This window comes from Myxocyprinus asiaticus, chromosome 45 (genome assembly GCF_019703515.2).
Source record: "Myxocyprinus asiaticus isolate MX2 ecotype Aquarium Trade chromosome 45, UBuf_Myxa_2, whole genome shotgun sequence".
NCBI classification, from domain to species: domain Eukaryota; kingdom Metazoa; phylum Chordata; class Actinopteri; order Cypriniformes; family Catostomidae; genus Myxocyprinus; species Myxocyprinus asiaticus.
In genome coordinates, this window is record NC_059388.1 from 26,519,296 (window position 1) to 26,534,702 (window position 15,407).

Below are 15,407 nucleotides of genomic sequence, written 5' to 3' on the forward strand. Positions count from 1 at the left end.
TTGTATCTTATGTTTTGTTGTTCCAACCCCACATGATGTTCTTTCTTCTGTGAAACACAAAAGGAGATGTTTCCATATTATTAGGCTCAGTCACCATTCAATTTCATTGCATCTTTTTTTTTTTCCAGTACAATTAAAGTGAATGGCGAATAAAGCCTGCCAAGACTGTCATTCTGTCTGACATCTCCTTTTGTGTTCCAAAGAAGAAAGAAATCATATGCAACATTAGGGTGACTAAATGATGACAGAATTAAACATTTTTGGCTAAACAATCCATTTAATACATAATCCTTTATTTCTAAAATGTTTCATGCTCCTATATTATTTCCATCTGTTTCTCTACTAACATTTGGGATTTAGGCGTAATGATTTAAAGAAGCTTGAGTTCACTTCCTCCCTGCATGCCCGTGCTGCTTAGTAACCAGGAACTCTCCAGAGCTGAACACGTGATGCTGTTGTCTAGACAGTAACCATGGATATAAGCCAGTTACAAGCATGAAAGTGAACTTTTAAAGACTGAAGGGAGAAAATCTAATTCAACCCTGCTTACTTTGTATGTTTTTGTAATCTCTTGTCAAAACTGATTAACTTTCTCTGCATTTGAAACACCTTTTCTGTTCTGCTGATGTAGCCAAGGCCGTGTTGATGGGGAAAAATATAATTACCAATAAAATCACAGCCATATTTTAGCAATCAAATCCTGATGGATAAAATGAAGTCCCGCCCCACTGAACACATCACATTAAGCAAGTTAAATGTGTTGTAAATGCTGTTTCAATTTACTTGTAGTTTATTCTGTAAATCAAGCTGTGAACATTGATCAGCATTGCTCCTTTAGGCTCAAATATTGGAGTTTGGTTTGACTGTGCATGAGAAATTCGTACCTCAGGACATGCGGCCCCTGCATAAGAAACTGGTGGATCAGTTTCATCTAATGAAATCAAGCCTTGGCATACAGGTAAATATCCAGACTGATACGGTTGCTCAGATCTAAACTGTGTCTTTCCAAACCATTCGTTATGTACTCATCTTTTTCTCTTTTTTCATATTCTGAAGGAGTTTCCGGCCTTTGTGCGGGCCAGTCCGATCCAGTTCACCAACGGAAGCCCTCGCACTGGCAGGAACTCAGCGCCCAACATCCTGAGTCCAGAGGGAGTTGCGCGCGTGGTAGCACGACGCAGGTGAGAAACTCTTTTAAGCCTTAGTCTGATCTCAGCCAATCAGGTGAAGGTAAACAGGAACAATCACACAAAAGTATTCAATAGCTCAGAATACATATGGTATGTGCATCCTTAAATGTGTCACCAAACTTCTTGTAAACTCGTTTTCACCATAGGTTTAAGTAGCTCTGTTCCAAAACCTAGTGTGCTGCCTACCTAGGCAAAATTTTAAAGCATCTTCAATGCACACCTGATACAAGGCTGTTCCTAAAGGCAATGTGACAGGCTTATTGAACATTTTTATCCAAGATGATGGGTGGAGTTGAGAGACATGTTGATTGTAAAGGAAGATATTTAATTTGGTACAAGATAGAAAATAGTTCCATATAAAAGTGTGCAACAATGCCATCCTACTTTTTCATGCCGTCTTTGTTCCGGAAGTACTTTTCCCACTATTTGTTTTCCCTATGGATTTAAAAAAATCCTTAATTAATGCGTTCTAAGCCATGATCCATAAGAAGCAGCTTCAAAGTTTAATCACAACTTTACAAACCTTTATTTTTGAAGAAAAAAATATTTGAAAATCAGACAAAAAGACAAAGGTACAATACTTAAAATCAAATTAAAGTCAGTAGAAAAAATATAAAACTCTTGATTAGCAGTTGTTGATTATAAGTATAGAATCAATACATTTTAAGTTGATTGCAAACTATTCAGATTTATAAAAAGAAGTCGTTTGAGTGTAGGGAGACCGACTCGATTGTGTCATGTGAGTGGGCGGTTGCTGCACAGCTCGTTATCTTAGTGGCATGCTTAAGTCAGGCTCTATTGGAATAAATTTTACACGTTAGTCAAGTAGCAGTGGTATTTATGTGGCATGGGGGGGTCTGCATAATTATGCACAGTGTTGGGTAAGTTACTTAAAAATAGTAATCCACTACAAATGTCTAATTATTTATCAAAAAATTGTAATCAGATTACTTTTCTAATTACTTAATTGAAAAAGTAATCACATTACTAATTACTTTACTTTTAAGTTACTTTCTTAAACACTTTTCCACTCAAGTTCAAAATATTGTCTATATTTCTTTCTTGTTAATTGTTTCACACAAGTCATACACTCAACACCTCACATTTCTCTTCACAATGACTCGTTACAGGGCCATAATTCATGTATTCAACATAAATAATATATTAGAAATAAGCATAACCCTATAATCTACTTTTTTTTTTTTTATCCCCTTTTCTTCCCAATTTGGAATGCCCAATTCCCACTACTTAGTAGGTTCTCGTGGTGGTGCGGTTACTCACCTCACTCCAGGTGGCAGAGGACAAGTCTTAGTTGCCTCCGCTTCTGAGACAATCAATCCACGCATCTTATCATGTGGCTCGTTGTGCATGTCACCGCGGAGACTCCCAGCATGTGGAGACTCATGCTACTCTCCGCGATCCACGCACAACTTACCACGCGCCCCATTGAAAGTGAGAACCACTAATCGTGACCACGAGTAGGTTACCCATGTGACTCTACCCTCCCTAGCAACCAGGCCAATTTGCTTGCTTAGGAGACCTGGCTGGAGTCATTCAGCACACCCTGGATTCGAACTCACGACTCCAGGGGTGGTAGTCAGTGTCAGTACTCGCTGAGCTACCCAGGCCCCCCAAACCTATAATCTACTTAAAATTTATTAAATTAATTGAAAGTCAGTAACTGTAATCTGATTACAAGAATTTAAAATGTAATGCATTACACTATTTAACTAAAAAGTGATTCGATTACAGTAACTAATTACTTCGTAATTGGATTACACTCTACACTGGTTATGCAGATGTTGCAAGCATGTTTAAAGTTCTTTTAATATGATTTTAAAAAAATAAAACGGCACTCATGCGCAATAAAAAACAGAGACATGGAGCAATGCTCAAAGACGTGTCTAACTTTTAAAAAACAATTAAAAAACAGACAAATTCAGAAATGCTTGGTGTGAAGGCCCCTTACTGCATTTCGGTTCAGTCTCTCATGAGGTTCCATTTCTCATGCCAAACTTATGTAAGTATTGCAAGTGTATGTGTTTCTAATGTTTGTGTGTGTGTGTGTGTGTGTGTGTGTGTGTGTGTGTGTGTGTGTGTGTGTTTGTTTAGTCCCCTCAGCTATCCAGCAGTCAACCGCTACTCTTCATCGTCTCTGTCATCACAGGCCTCCAATGAAGTGAGCAACATCACAGGCCAGTCAGAGAGCTCCGATGAAGTCTTCAACATGCAGGTGAGCACGCTGGGCCACTCAGCACAGAACACACACACACACACACACACACACACACATTGAGCTTCAATTCAGCCTGCCACCTTTACAGCTATTCTCTCTCTCTCTCTCTCTCTCTCTCTCTCTCTTCTGCTTCCATTTCTCTTAATTGCCCTCTTTCTCTGTTTCTCTTTCTCATCCCCACTTAATCTTTCTGTCTCTCTGTGTCTTTTTCTCACTGTGAGAATGGGATTTGTAGGTGTAAATTACTGGTAGTAATTAATGGACTAGATAGACACATTATTTATCCCTGACCAAATGATCATCAAAACCCATTGCGAAAGCACAGAGAACAATAACGTTAACGATATGTTTCACACATTTATTTATTTATTTATTTCCAGCCAAGTCCATCTACCTCAAGTCTTAGTTCCAATCACTCGGCCTCTCCCAACGTGACCAGCTCGGCTCCTTCCAGCACCAGAGGTGAGAAGAATCCATCCCTTAGTAGAGGTCAGATCAAATTTAATAGCTCAGAGCATTCCATTTCTTTAAAAAAAAAAAAAAAAAAAACTGGAACCGAAAGATTTTCATTAAATTTGGTTGCTTTGACTGTTTTTGAAAATTTGCATTCTTCCGGATGGATCACCCTGCTAAAATACTGTGAAATAATGCAAAAAAATATAAATAATAAGACAAAACATCTTTTTTGAATGACCAGTGTAGTCCGATTTCATTAAAACAAATTGCCCTTGCAAGCCAGATGTTTTAATGCATTGGTCAAAAAGATCGATGAATCATTCTCAAACTCTTTATTGGGCTTTATATAAAACTTATTGGGCTTCCTCAAAAGTATGATATAAATCATTAATGGTTAAAATCTGGAATCTGAATCGGAACCAGAATTGTTAAATTTCATATGCTCAGAGGTTAGCCAATCATAACAGATGTCATTTACATTTAGAAGTCAAGGTGTTCATTCTTAAAAATAATTTAAAAGTCTTAAATTCACACAAATTTAAGGCCATAAGAAGTCTCTTCCTAAACAGATGTCTGTCTCTCTTTCTCTCTCTGAATCCTATCATCCTATTGAATCGGTTAGTTTGGACAGTTCATTTAATGCAATTTGAGCTCTGACTGGGCCATTTCAAAACCTGGATTTTTTTTTTTTTTTTTTTTTTTTTAAGCTATTCTGTAGTGGATTTACTTCGATGTTTAGGGTTTTTCGATGTTATTTTTATTTTATTTATTTTTTTTTTTTAAAAAATTCAACTGAATTTGCAGTGCAGTTTTCCAGTCGTGGAAAGGTATGGAAAATTAGAAAAATATCTAAGTGTCCTGGAAAATAATGATTTGTCCTGGAAAATATTTTAGTATAATAAAATGGTTTGACTGTGTTGCTAGCAAGGTTTTCGTTACAAAAACATGGTAACGATGGGGACTCGGAATAGGAGTCAAATACACATTCGTACCATTTTGTCACTGCCAGTGGCTGCGCATTGTGAGACAATGTCAACGGTTAAGGACGCTCGTTATTGATTACAGCAGCAGCCAATCATGTGCTTGGCAAATGCGGTCCAACTGAGGCAGATCGCTTGATTGGTTATAGCTACAGCCAGTTGCATGCTTGGCAGCTGCATAGTGAGAAGCGGCACTCGTGAAACTTATCATTCATAAACAAACGGAATGACCTGGTACATGTACCGACCGACTGAATGAGAGGGGCGTGTTGTTCATTTACTTCAGCATAGGCATGTGAGTCTACCTTGTTCATCACTAAGAGAAAAGGGCGGAAGAGCTATTAATGTGTAAAAGTGACTGATGTTTATATATGTCGAGGGGCTATCACATGACTCATGTCAGTGCTGCCGAATACAGTGAAGCATCAGCGCCACCTCGGCTCCTACTTTACACCAAAGTGTTTTTCACACAAGTTTTTGCCTCACACAAATTATGTCTTTGAGAGTACAAAGATACAAGAATATATTAAATGTCTCATAATTTATTTTAATTAATTATTACCTAATATTTTCCAAATATTCAGAGACCCCAGTTATTGAACTACAGTAATTACATGTAAAAAAATAAAACACTAAGACCTAAACAAATGAGTCCTCTTTATTTTCTGCAATCGCCATTTTTTTTCCCTCTTCCAAATAAATGTTTTCAATGTTTATTGTGCACACCTGCTTTCTTGCATGGCAAGCTCATAAATTCGCCCCTCCGTGACACTTTCTGCAACGCTTGTCATGTGTAAAAGCTCAATTTAAATGGACGCATGTGTTTTTGCTTAAATATTACACTTGTTGACCGCATAAAATGTCTTGGAAATGTCCTGGAAAATTGTGCCTTGAAAAGAGTGTGAACCCTGTCATTGTCATGCTGCATCACCCAGCTTCTGCTGTGGTTCAGCTGGCGAAAAGCCTTACTGACATTATCCTGTAGGATATCTTGATAAACTTGAATTATTTTTTTTCCTCTGACGGCAAGTGGTCCAGGCCCCAAAGCAGCAATGCAACCCCAAATCATGATGCTCCCTCCACCGTACTTAACCGTTGGGATGATGTTTTCATGTTGGTATGCGGTGCCCTTTTTACGTCATACATAGTGTTGCATGTTCTTCCCAAACAATTCAATTTTACGTTCATCAGTCCACAAAACTATTTTCCAGTAGCATTGTGAAAAGTCAAGATGGTCTTTGGCATGCAGCAATGTTTTTGGTGGAAAACAGCGGCTTCCTTCATGATTTCCTGCCATGGACACAATGCCTGTTTTAAGGATTTACGTATAGTAGACTCATAAACAGAGATGTTAACCAGTTCCAATGATTCCTTCCAAGTCTTTAGCTGTCACTCTAGGATTCTTTCTTACCTCATTGAGCATTCTGCGTTGTGCCATTTGAGTCACCTTGGCTGGACGGACATTTCTAGGGAGAGTAGCCACAGCACTAAATCATCTCCATTTATAGACAATTTGTCTAACTGTGGACAAATGAATATCTAAGCTTTTCGAGATTACGTTTTAACCCTTTCCAGCTTTATGCAAAGCTCAAACTCAAAATGTTTGAGTTTGCAAAAGTTCACATACTTTTTCTTGCCACTGTATAGTCGAGCTTTAATTGAGCTACTGTAGGTTTTTGCATAGTCGAGCTACAGTCTTCATCTCTTTGTCTACATGACACCATGTGTAATTGAATAGCTGAAGGAAGGACATAGACTGTGCCCAGTTGACCTTTTGTGTAATAGTAGATTGTCGACTAGCTTCTCAACAGCGAGATGCACACAACAGGCACAACAACCTGGAAAATGTTACAGCCATGTGCAATAACATTTAGACTGAGGAAAGATGTCTGAATAAATAGACTGTTAAGAAAAATGGTCTATATTTTCCAAGCGATCGCTGGTAATTTTTAGGTTTAGTGTCTGTATTTTCCAAGCGATTGCTAGTAATTAAGACAGTAGGACTAGGGTTAGGTTTAGGGTAAGGGTTGGGTTAGGATTGGGGGTAAGGTTAACAGTGTTACAACAGATGTAATTAAATGCAGGTATTTCAAATGTAAGTACAATGCAACAACACGTATGTACATTATAAGTACATTGCTTTAAATACATAGTAGTTAAAGACACCTAATATACAGTAAAGTGGGTCCATGCAATTAAATATTATTCTCCTATGAACTCATTTACTGTAAAACTACATTTTTTGTAAAACTAGTTCTTGCATTAAACAGTTTCAATCGCAACAATTGCTGTTTGGTCCAAATGTATGGTTTTTGTTGGAGGTAAAAATAAATAAATAAATAAACATTTAAGACATCTGAGATTATTGAATTTCATCAAAAGGCTAAACATATCAGGATTTTTTTTCTTTACCTTGCCCAGCCCTAATCACCACTCATACTGTTCAACTTAAAGCTGAAGTATGCAACTTTTTCTGTGTTAAAATACTTTCTCCTAGTCCAGCTTAATATGCTGAAACAACTATTAGTAAGCCATTCATAGGTTAATTTCTTAAAAACTGTGAGCACTGTTTTTCTGTGGCTTTATAAAAATGGTTCTGTTTGTTTTGAGAGTCGCTTAGACCCGCCTCAACAACGTTACTCAAATAATGGTATGATTTGGGGGTGGGACTATCCTTTTTTTTGACCAGCGGCAGACAGGGGTGAATTTAGGAAGCTGTTTTGAAAGCAACGTTTATTTTTGCAATTCCATTTGGTGGCGCAGATATTACATATTTCATCTTTAATGTATTGACCTTGCTATTTAATTACTTTTTTTTTTTTTTTTTTTTTATGAATACATGTACAATGGGCATGTAAGGATGTACAATGGCCATGTAAAACTAAAATAACGTTTTTGGTGCAAGAAACCTTGACTAACATGTGAACATAACGCAAAAGAAAGTTCTATGAAAGTGTAAAATATGCCACTTTTACTGTTTTACGGGTTATAGAATTGCATTGTCCTGATATGCAGCAGTCCACTCTTCCGTGGCCTCTTATCTCTCTCCATGCAGCATCTGTTTACCTGTGGTCACAGATCATAAAAGCGGGAATATGTATGGAGACATTTATGTAATCTTATAGTCTCCTCTTGGCAGCCCTCCCTGCCTCCATGGAGACCCCCATAAACCACCGGCAGACAGTAAACACTTATGGAGAATTACAGACAGTGTAAAATGCTACTTGCAGAATTCCAGTCTGCTGATGGCTATCACGAGGGGCCACAGGGGAGACGTGGCCCTCCGTCCTGTTCTGGAGGACGATTTGTGGGTGGAAGTCAGTGTTTCGAACAGGTTTGGACCGCTCCCTGCATCTGGGAATCTATCTCTTCTTGCGAAATAGCTGTCTGTCACCCCAGCCACACAATTCTCGCCTTAGCAGGTGGGATTGACAAGGACGGATACCTTTATTTCATGTGCTGGCTAATTAGCAAAGAAATGAGGGCAAGATCTATGTCCTTTTGTGTGTGTGTTTTACTGATATCACACCCTTGTCTACACCTCCTCATTCCTCACAGGTTCACCGCAGTTGTCAGATAAACCCAAACATTCCCGAGAGAACTGCCTCTCACCACGAGAGAGACCATGCAGTGCCATATATCCAAACCCCCAGGATTCCACACAGGTACGAAGACGATTATAAAACATTCTTATATCATTGTTTACATTTACATTTCTGCATTTGGTAGATGCTTTTATCCAAAGCAACTTGCAGTACATTTGTTGTATACATTTAGTCAGTTTATGTGTTCCGTGGGAATCAAACCCATGACCTTGATGTCCTTAGCACCTTGCTCTACCAGTTGAGCTACAGGAATGTTTATTATATTATATATATTATATATATCACTTCTCTCTTGGAAGAATTTTATATGATTTGCATTTACCATGTTTTTAAAAGACAGTAGAGAACAAAGCTTAAGATGCTTTCATAATCGAGTAATTCTGACCAAATCTGTCAAGGAAATATTTTGGTTGTGTTTAACCCCAAATCAGTACAGAAAAAAATAAAGAAAATAAAGCCTTGAATAATTTTTGCATAATGCCATTAAGACACTAAAGCACATTTAAACACTCTTATTACCGTAAAGTGTCAGCACGTTTTACTTTTATTATTTCTTTAGTTTTCAGTAATGGTTCTCATTACCATAGTTTTTTTTCTTCTTCTGTATTACAGTAAAAAGATGCAGTTGTACAATTATACAATATAAGGATTTTATATATATATATATATATATATATATATATATATTAATTTAGTGAAAATTAAAGGCAGCATTTTCTTTTTCTTTTTTTTTTTTTTTTTTTAAATTGGAATAATTATAACTGGGGGACAAAATCTTAATGCCCAATTCATTATCTATATGCAAATAAAATGTATTATTTGTAGTGCTGTCAGTCGATTAAAGTTTTTTTATCGCGATTAATCTCATAATTTTTCATAGTTAATTGCTATTAATTGCAGATTTTGAAAGTGCTGAAATTTGACTCTAAATATACTTCTTGTCAAAATGCATTTATTTCCTTCTTAGGAAATAAAACAAAACAATATGTAACATTATAGTGCTTTATTAACATTTTCCAAACTAAGTAAAATTGCACCAATTCAGGTAACATTAAACGTTTCCCAAAGTCTAAGTGGGAATAAGACTACTTAAAAGAGCTAGTCCCCACATAGGTTGCATATTCATTGCAATGGGCATTAAATCTATTAAACCCTCCACAATATTAATCTGCTGGCGGACTGTGGCTATCTGCTATGTTGCAGCAATCGTGAATCCGCGTTCATGATTCATGTCAGGGCATCAGTGCCAGCGTGGAGCACCGCTTTGAACTCCACATGAAAAGTGCTTGCAGACAAAAATGTCTCATTCTGTGTTTTGGTTATAGTTAAGACTTGCCGTGGTTCTGCCTTACTAAATGTGTTCCATTTGGGCTTTTTTTGTTCATCAAATAGCGTTAAGAGCTCCTTTACCATCACTTTATCACAGACACTGAATCAGTGCTGTGTGTTTGTGATGTGTCCGTCAGTGTAATGACTCCGGGCAGACACATTGCAAAGTTTCCGCCCTTCCAACCAGTGATTATGCTGGTTTATGCTGTATTAACGGTAAATGCGTTAAACACGATTGTAACAAGGTTACTAGCTTCATGGGAACGGAGGCGGCGGGAACCGTCTGAACAATCAAAGTGATATTTTAATAGGAACTTGAACAAAAAACACAAAAACATAAATGCACACATGGCAGCTGCATGTGGCTCGCTCTCTCCCAAACTGCCGCATTCTGCTGCACTTATCCCTCTCCTCGGCTGATTAGCCCGATTGGGTCCGGGCGTGTGTAGTCACGGCCCGGCCTGGTCCTGCCCTCCTCCTCGTCACACTCCTCCCTCCTTTGCCTCAGGCTTCTAGCCCCGCCTGCCGGCAGGCTTTTCCCCACCTCTCTAGGGCTGGGGAGGGGACGAGGGGAGGGAAAAAAAAAAAAAACTTGCTCACCGGTTCCCAGACACGCCGTCGCCTGGTCCTCGATCACTCCTCCACCCTCTGGCGGAAAACAGCTGCTCCTCCCTGGGCAGACCAGAGCCAGTCCTCAAACCCCTGGCGGATGGAACGCCCCTCTGCGTTTTGGCGACCGGTAGGGAACTCCTCTGCCCCTGGCAGCGGCTCCACCACTCCAGGCAGCCGGAAGCAAGCCCCTCTTCCCCTTGCGGACGGCGGCCGTTCCTCCACGTCCGGGCGGCCGGCAGCAACTCCTCCGTCCCCCGGCAGATGGCCGCAGCTGCTCCTCTGGGCGGATGGCAGTGGCGAGGACTCCACGACAGCGCATCCCTCCTCCTTCCCGGGTTTTGGCACCAATGTAACAAGGTTACTAGCTTCATGGGAAAGGAGGTGGCGGGAACTGGCTAAACAATCAAAATAATATTTTAATAGGAACTTCATGTGACTCACTCTCTCCCGAACTGCCGCATTCCGCTGCACTTATCCCTCTCCTCGGCTGATTAGCCCGATTTGGGGCCGGGCATGCATAGTCACGGCCCGGCCCGGCCCTCCTCCTTGTCACAACGATTAAGAAAAATAATGTGTTAAACTTTTTAAATCTAGTCAGCATTAACGCGTTAATTTTGACAGCTCTAATTATTTGTTTCTCTCGATTTTGGAGTAAACTAAGACCAGGGGCCTCATGTATAAACGTTGCGTACGCACAAGAATGTTCGCACGCTGCTTCTCATGCTCAAGATGAGATTTATAAAAAGTAAACTTGACGTGAAAATGTGTGCGTACGCACTCTTTTACTGCTGTGTGTGAATTGGCGACTCCAGCTGGATAAATAATGAACTGAACAGACTGATTATAAACTCTAATTTTCATTTAATTCACCACATTTAGAATAAAAAATATGCAGTTAATCACTTGAATCAGAAGTAATCGTTATCAAGCCAATAGTAGGCTATATTAATTTTTTGTAACTAATTGAAAAGGCATTCAAATATAAGCTGTAAAAAGAAAATATTGGTTTGGGGTGCGCTGCGTTTGGAGGACTTTCCCGTGTCATCATAGAGAATGAACACAGTAACTTAAAATGACAGCGATGATTTCTTAGTTTGTGATATTTTCTGTTCCCAAAGGCTATTACAGAAATAATGTACTGAGATAAGAACAGCATTTGACTCTGACTGACGTGAAATGGCTTGGTAAAATAGACAGTATAAGACAGGCACTGCTGGCCACATTCAGTAGTTGAACGGACCATTGGAGAAACATGTCTCATCAGAAACAGTATTGTACAGCTGCAAACAGGTACAGCATTGCACATGAGATGCGCATCAAATGTGCTGCCTGCTCCTCTTCCCAACCCTCATCGCAATGAATCCCCCGTTGTAGTCTAATAAAAACATTATGAAAAGTACATTTGCTATTCAGCTGTTTTTATAATATAAAATACCCGTAAAATATAAAATCTTAGTAATCCGATGATATCAGACAGTGCTGCACAAGAATCTTAATCATTTTCATTTTGTTTCCAGTATTAAATATTTAACTTCTATATAAAAACACTCTTAAAACGATTTAAAATATTTTCTGAGAAGCAAAATTGCTTAGGTTAGATTTATGTCTGCAGCGATAAAAAAACATTTTGCCAAGATATATTCAAGATATATTCTCTGAAAACAAGTTCATATCTTATTAAATAATGTTTCTCCATGGTGCAGCATCTAACCTTTGGGCACATGTGACATTTACAGTCTATATTATCTCCTATAATACAGTTTCTCATATCGTTAAACGCAGTAATTACGTGTCTGGATGGTGAAATGCATATGGTAATTGTATGCAGATGAGGATATGCATAGTAAAAACAGGCATTGTACACTCATATATGGTTATTTTGGGAAGGAGACGGGGTGGGGAATGAATCACGTGCATGTACGCATAATCTTCCACTAGCTGGAATTTATTAAGGGAACTATGCACAGGTTCTGGGGTATGTACGGTTTTATAAATCTGATTTGTTTTTTGTGAGTACGCAAAATCTGACTTCTGTGCTTAAGCACACTTTTAGGATGAAATCTAAGCAGAGTTTTAGACTGTACATTTTCTTGACAGGCTTTGTGAGAATCACCCAATCTTTCTGTTATTTAATTTTTTTTTTATGATGACAGGGATATAATCTTACAATATAGTCTCTCTGCTAAAAATGCATGGTTTCCTACCCACTCATATAATTTTTGACACAAAGCATATTTTGATTTTAAAGATGCATTCAGTAACTTTTGTCTTTCTGTCATCTTGGACTTACACTGACACCTAGCAGCTTGGATGCAGCATTATTTAAAATCAATAGTTTTCCGTTTCAGATGCCATTGTAGAAATGTTGTATTCAGTCAGCCATAATTATTTTAATCAATGAGTGAAAGTGTCAAATAACAGGACGGTTACTGAGATTAAGCGAGTAGTATTCGGCTGGTCATGTGATTCTAAAATTGCCGCCCCCATGTGCGGACCCTCTTAATGTAGAATAAAACAGCTTTTATAAGGTTACTGATATGACTGGAGTCTTCTTTTAATGTGAGTGGACATGATTTCCTAAATATAGTGCAAAATTACAATTCATGGCTTTAGGAGTTAAAAAATTACTGAATGCACCTTTAAGCCTTGTGTAGTATTATCAGTCATAATGACATGCTTTCACAATGGAGCCACAAACCACGACCACGTTTATCTGATGTAAAACTCTTTCACAGAGGCCAGTTCCTCACTCAGCAGGCGATGCATCCTTGCCACGCAGTGATCCCAACATCTCCACCCCCGATAAAGGTGAGTGGTTTATCTGTGCATGCAAGCATTCAAGTCTTCAGGACTTATTCACATAGAGTCTGTCAACTCACTGTGAAGAGAGTGGTTTGAAGAGATGGGGGTCTCGTGGTCGCCTCACCAGATCTGATGCTAGCTGACAGACCACCACTCCTGTGTGCTGTATGTGACATCACCTGTGTGTGTACCTGTGTTTTGACAGCTGTGACTGTGTGACTGTGGGTCACACAGTCTCATGTTTATCACGATTGATGGGGAGATTTTGAGGAGATATATTATTTATAATGTTAGTCAATAGTCAATTATTTAAATTCTTTATTATTTACATTTACTTAGCAGATTTGTGAATTACTTATATATTTAGAATTATATATATATATATATATATATATATATATATATATATATATATAATAGTACTGTGCAAAAGTACTATTATAAAAGTTAAGAAGTGAGGATTTCTTAAAAAAATAATGACATAAATAGTTTTCATTAATCAGTTAACGTCATACAAAGTCCAGTAAACAGAAAAAGAGCTAAATACATTTTTGGTGTGAACACTTTTGCCTTCAAAATAGCACCAATTCTACTAATTACCCCTGGACATAGTTTTTCTTGGTTGTTGGCAGATAGGATGTTCCAAGCTTCTTGGAGAATTCGCCACAGTTCTTTTATTTATTTAGGCTGTCTCAAATACTTCTGTCTCTTCGTGTAATCCCAGACTGACACAATGTTCAGTGGGGGGCTCTGTGAGGGCCATGCCATCTGTTGCAGGGCTCCCTGTTCTTCTATTCTATTCTATTTGCAAAATGAATGTTTGGGAGTCTAACATTTATATTTCCTATTGACACACTAAAGTAGCAGATATAAATAACCATCTTAAGACAAATGTTTTTGTGAAACATCTTATGTGCCTAAGACTTTAGAAAGACTTAAGAAATCACATGTACATAAGTATTCACAGTCTTTGCCATGACACTCAAAATTGAGGTTTCCACTGATCATCCTTGATGTTTCTACAACTTGATTGGAGTCCACCTGTGATAAATTCAGTTGATTGGACATGATTTGGAAAGGCACACACCTGTCTATATGAGGTCCCACAGTTAAGAGTGCATGTCAGAGCACAAACCAAGCCATGAAGTCCAAGGAATTGTCTGTAGACCTCCGAGACAGGATTGTATCGAGGCACAGATCTGGGGAAGGGTACAGAAACATTTCTGCAGCATTGAAGGTCCCAATGAGCACAGTGGCCTCCATCATCCGTAAATGGAAGAAGTTTGGAACCACCAGGACTCTTCCTAGAGCGATCGGGGGAGAAGGGCCTTAGTCAGGGAGGTGACCAAGAACCCGATGGTCACTCTGACAGAGCTCCAGCGTTTCTCTGTGGAGAGAGGAGAACCTTCCAGAAGAACAACCATCTCTGCAGCACTCCACCAATCAGGCCTGTATGTTAGAGTGGCCAGGCGGAAGCCACTCCTCAGTAAAAGGCACATGACAGCCTGCCTGGAGTTTGCCAAAAGGCACCTGAAAGACTCTCAGACCATGAGAAACAAAGATTGAACTCTTTGGCCTGAATGGCAAGTTTCATGTCTGGAGGAAACCAGGCACCGCTCATCACCTGGCCAATACCATCCCTACAGTGAAGCATGGTGGTGGCAGCATCATGCTGTGGGGATGTTTTTCAGCGGCAGGGACTGGGAGACTAGTCAGGATCGAGGGAATTATGAATGCAGCAATGTACAGAGACATCCTTGATGAAAACCTGCTCCAGAGCACTCTGGACCTCAGACTGGGGCGAAGGTTCATCTTCCAACAGGACAACGACCCTAAGCACACAGCCAAGATAACAAAGGAGTGGCTCCGGGACAACTGTGTGAATGTCCTTGAGTGGCCTATTCAGAGCCCAGACTTGAACCCGATCGAACATCTCTGGAGAGATCTGAAAATGGCTGTGCACCGACGCTCCCCATCCAACCTGATGGAGCTTGAGAGGTTCTGCAAAGAAGAATGGGAGAAACTGCCCAAAAATAGGTGTGCCAAGCTTGTAGCATCATACTCAAAAAGACTTGAGGCTGTAACTGGTGCCAAAGGTGCTTCAACAAAGTATTGAGCAAAGGCTGTGAATACTTATGTACATGTGATTTTTTTTCGTTTTTTATTTTTAATAAACTGGCAAAGATTTCAAACAAAC

The 15,407-nt window shown here is 39.1% G+C and overlaps 1 protein-coding gene across 2 annotated transcripts in view; it reads left to right on the forward strand.

Moving 5' to 3' along the window:
- LOC127435058 (dedicator of cytokinesis protein 4-like) overlaps positions 1–15,407 on the forward strand; it is a 149,984-nt gene that overhangs the window by 123,928 nt on the left and 10,649 nt on the right. For both annotated transcript variants that reach the window (XM_051688204.1, XM_051688205.1), the window contains exons 44-49: positions 839–958; positions 1,057–1,181; positions 3,303–3,423; positions 3,807–3,888; positions 8,421–8,527; positions 13,144–13,216. In XM_051688204.1, coding sequence (XP_051544164.1) covers positions 839–958; positions 1,057–1,181; positions 3,303–3,423; positions 3,807–3,888; positions 8,421–8,527; positions 13,144–13,216 — 628 coding nt within the window. The remainder of the gene's footprint in view (positions 1–838; positions 959–1,056; positions 1,182–3,302; positions 3,424–3,806; positions 3,889–8,420; positions 8,528–13,143; positions 13,217–15,407) is intronic.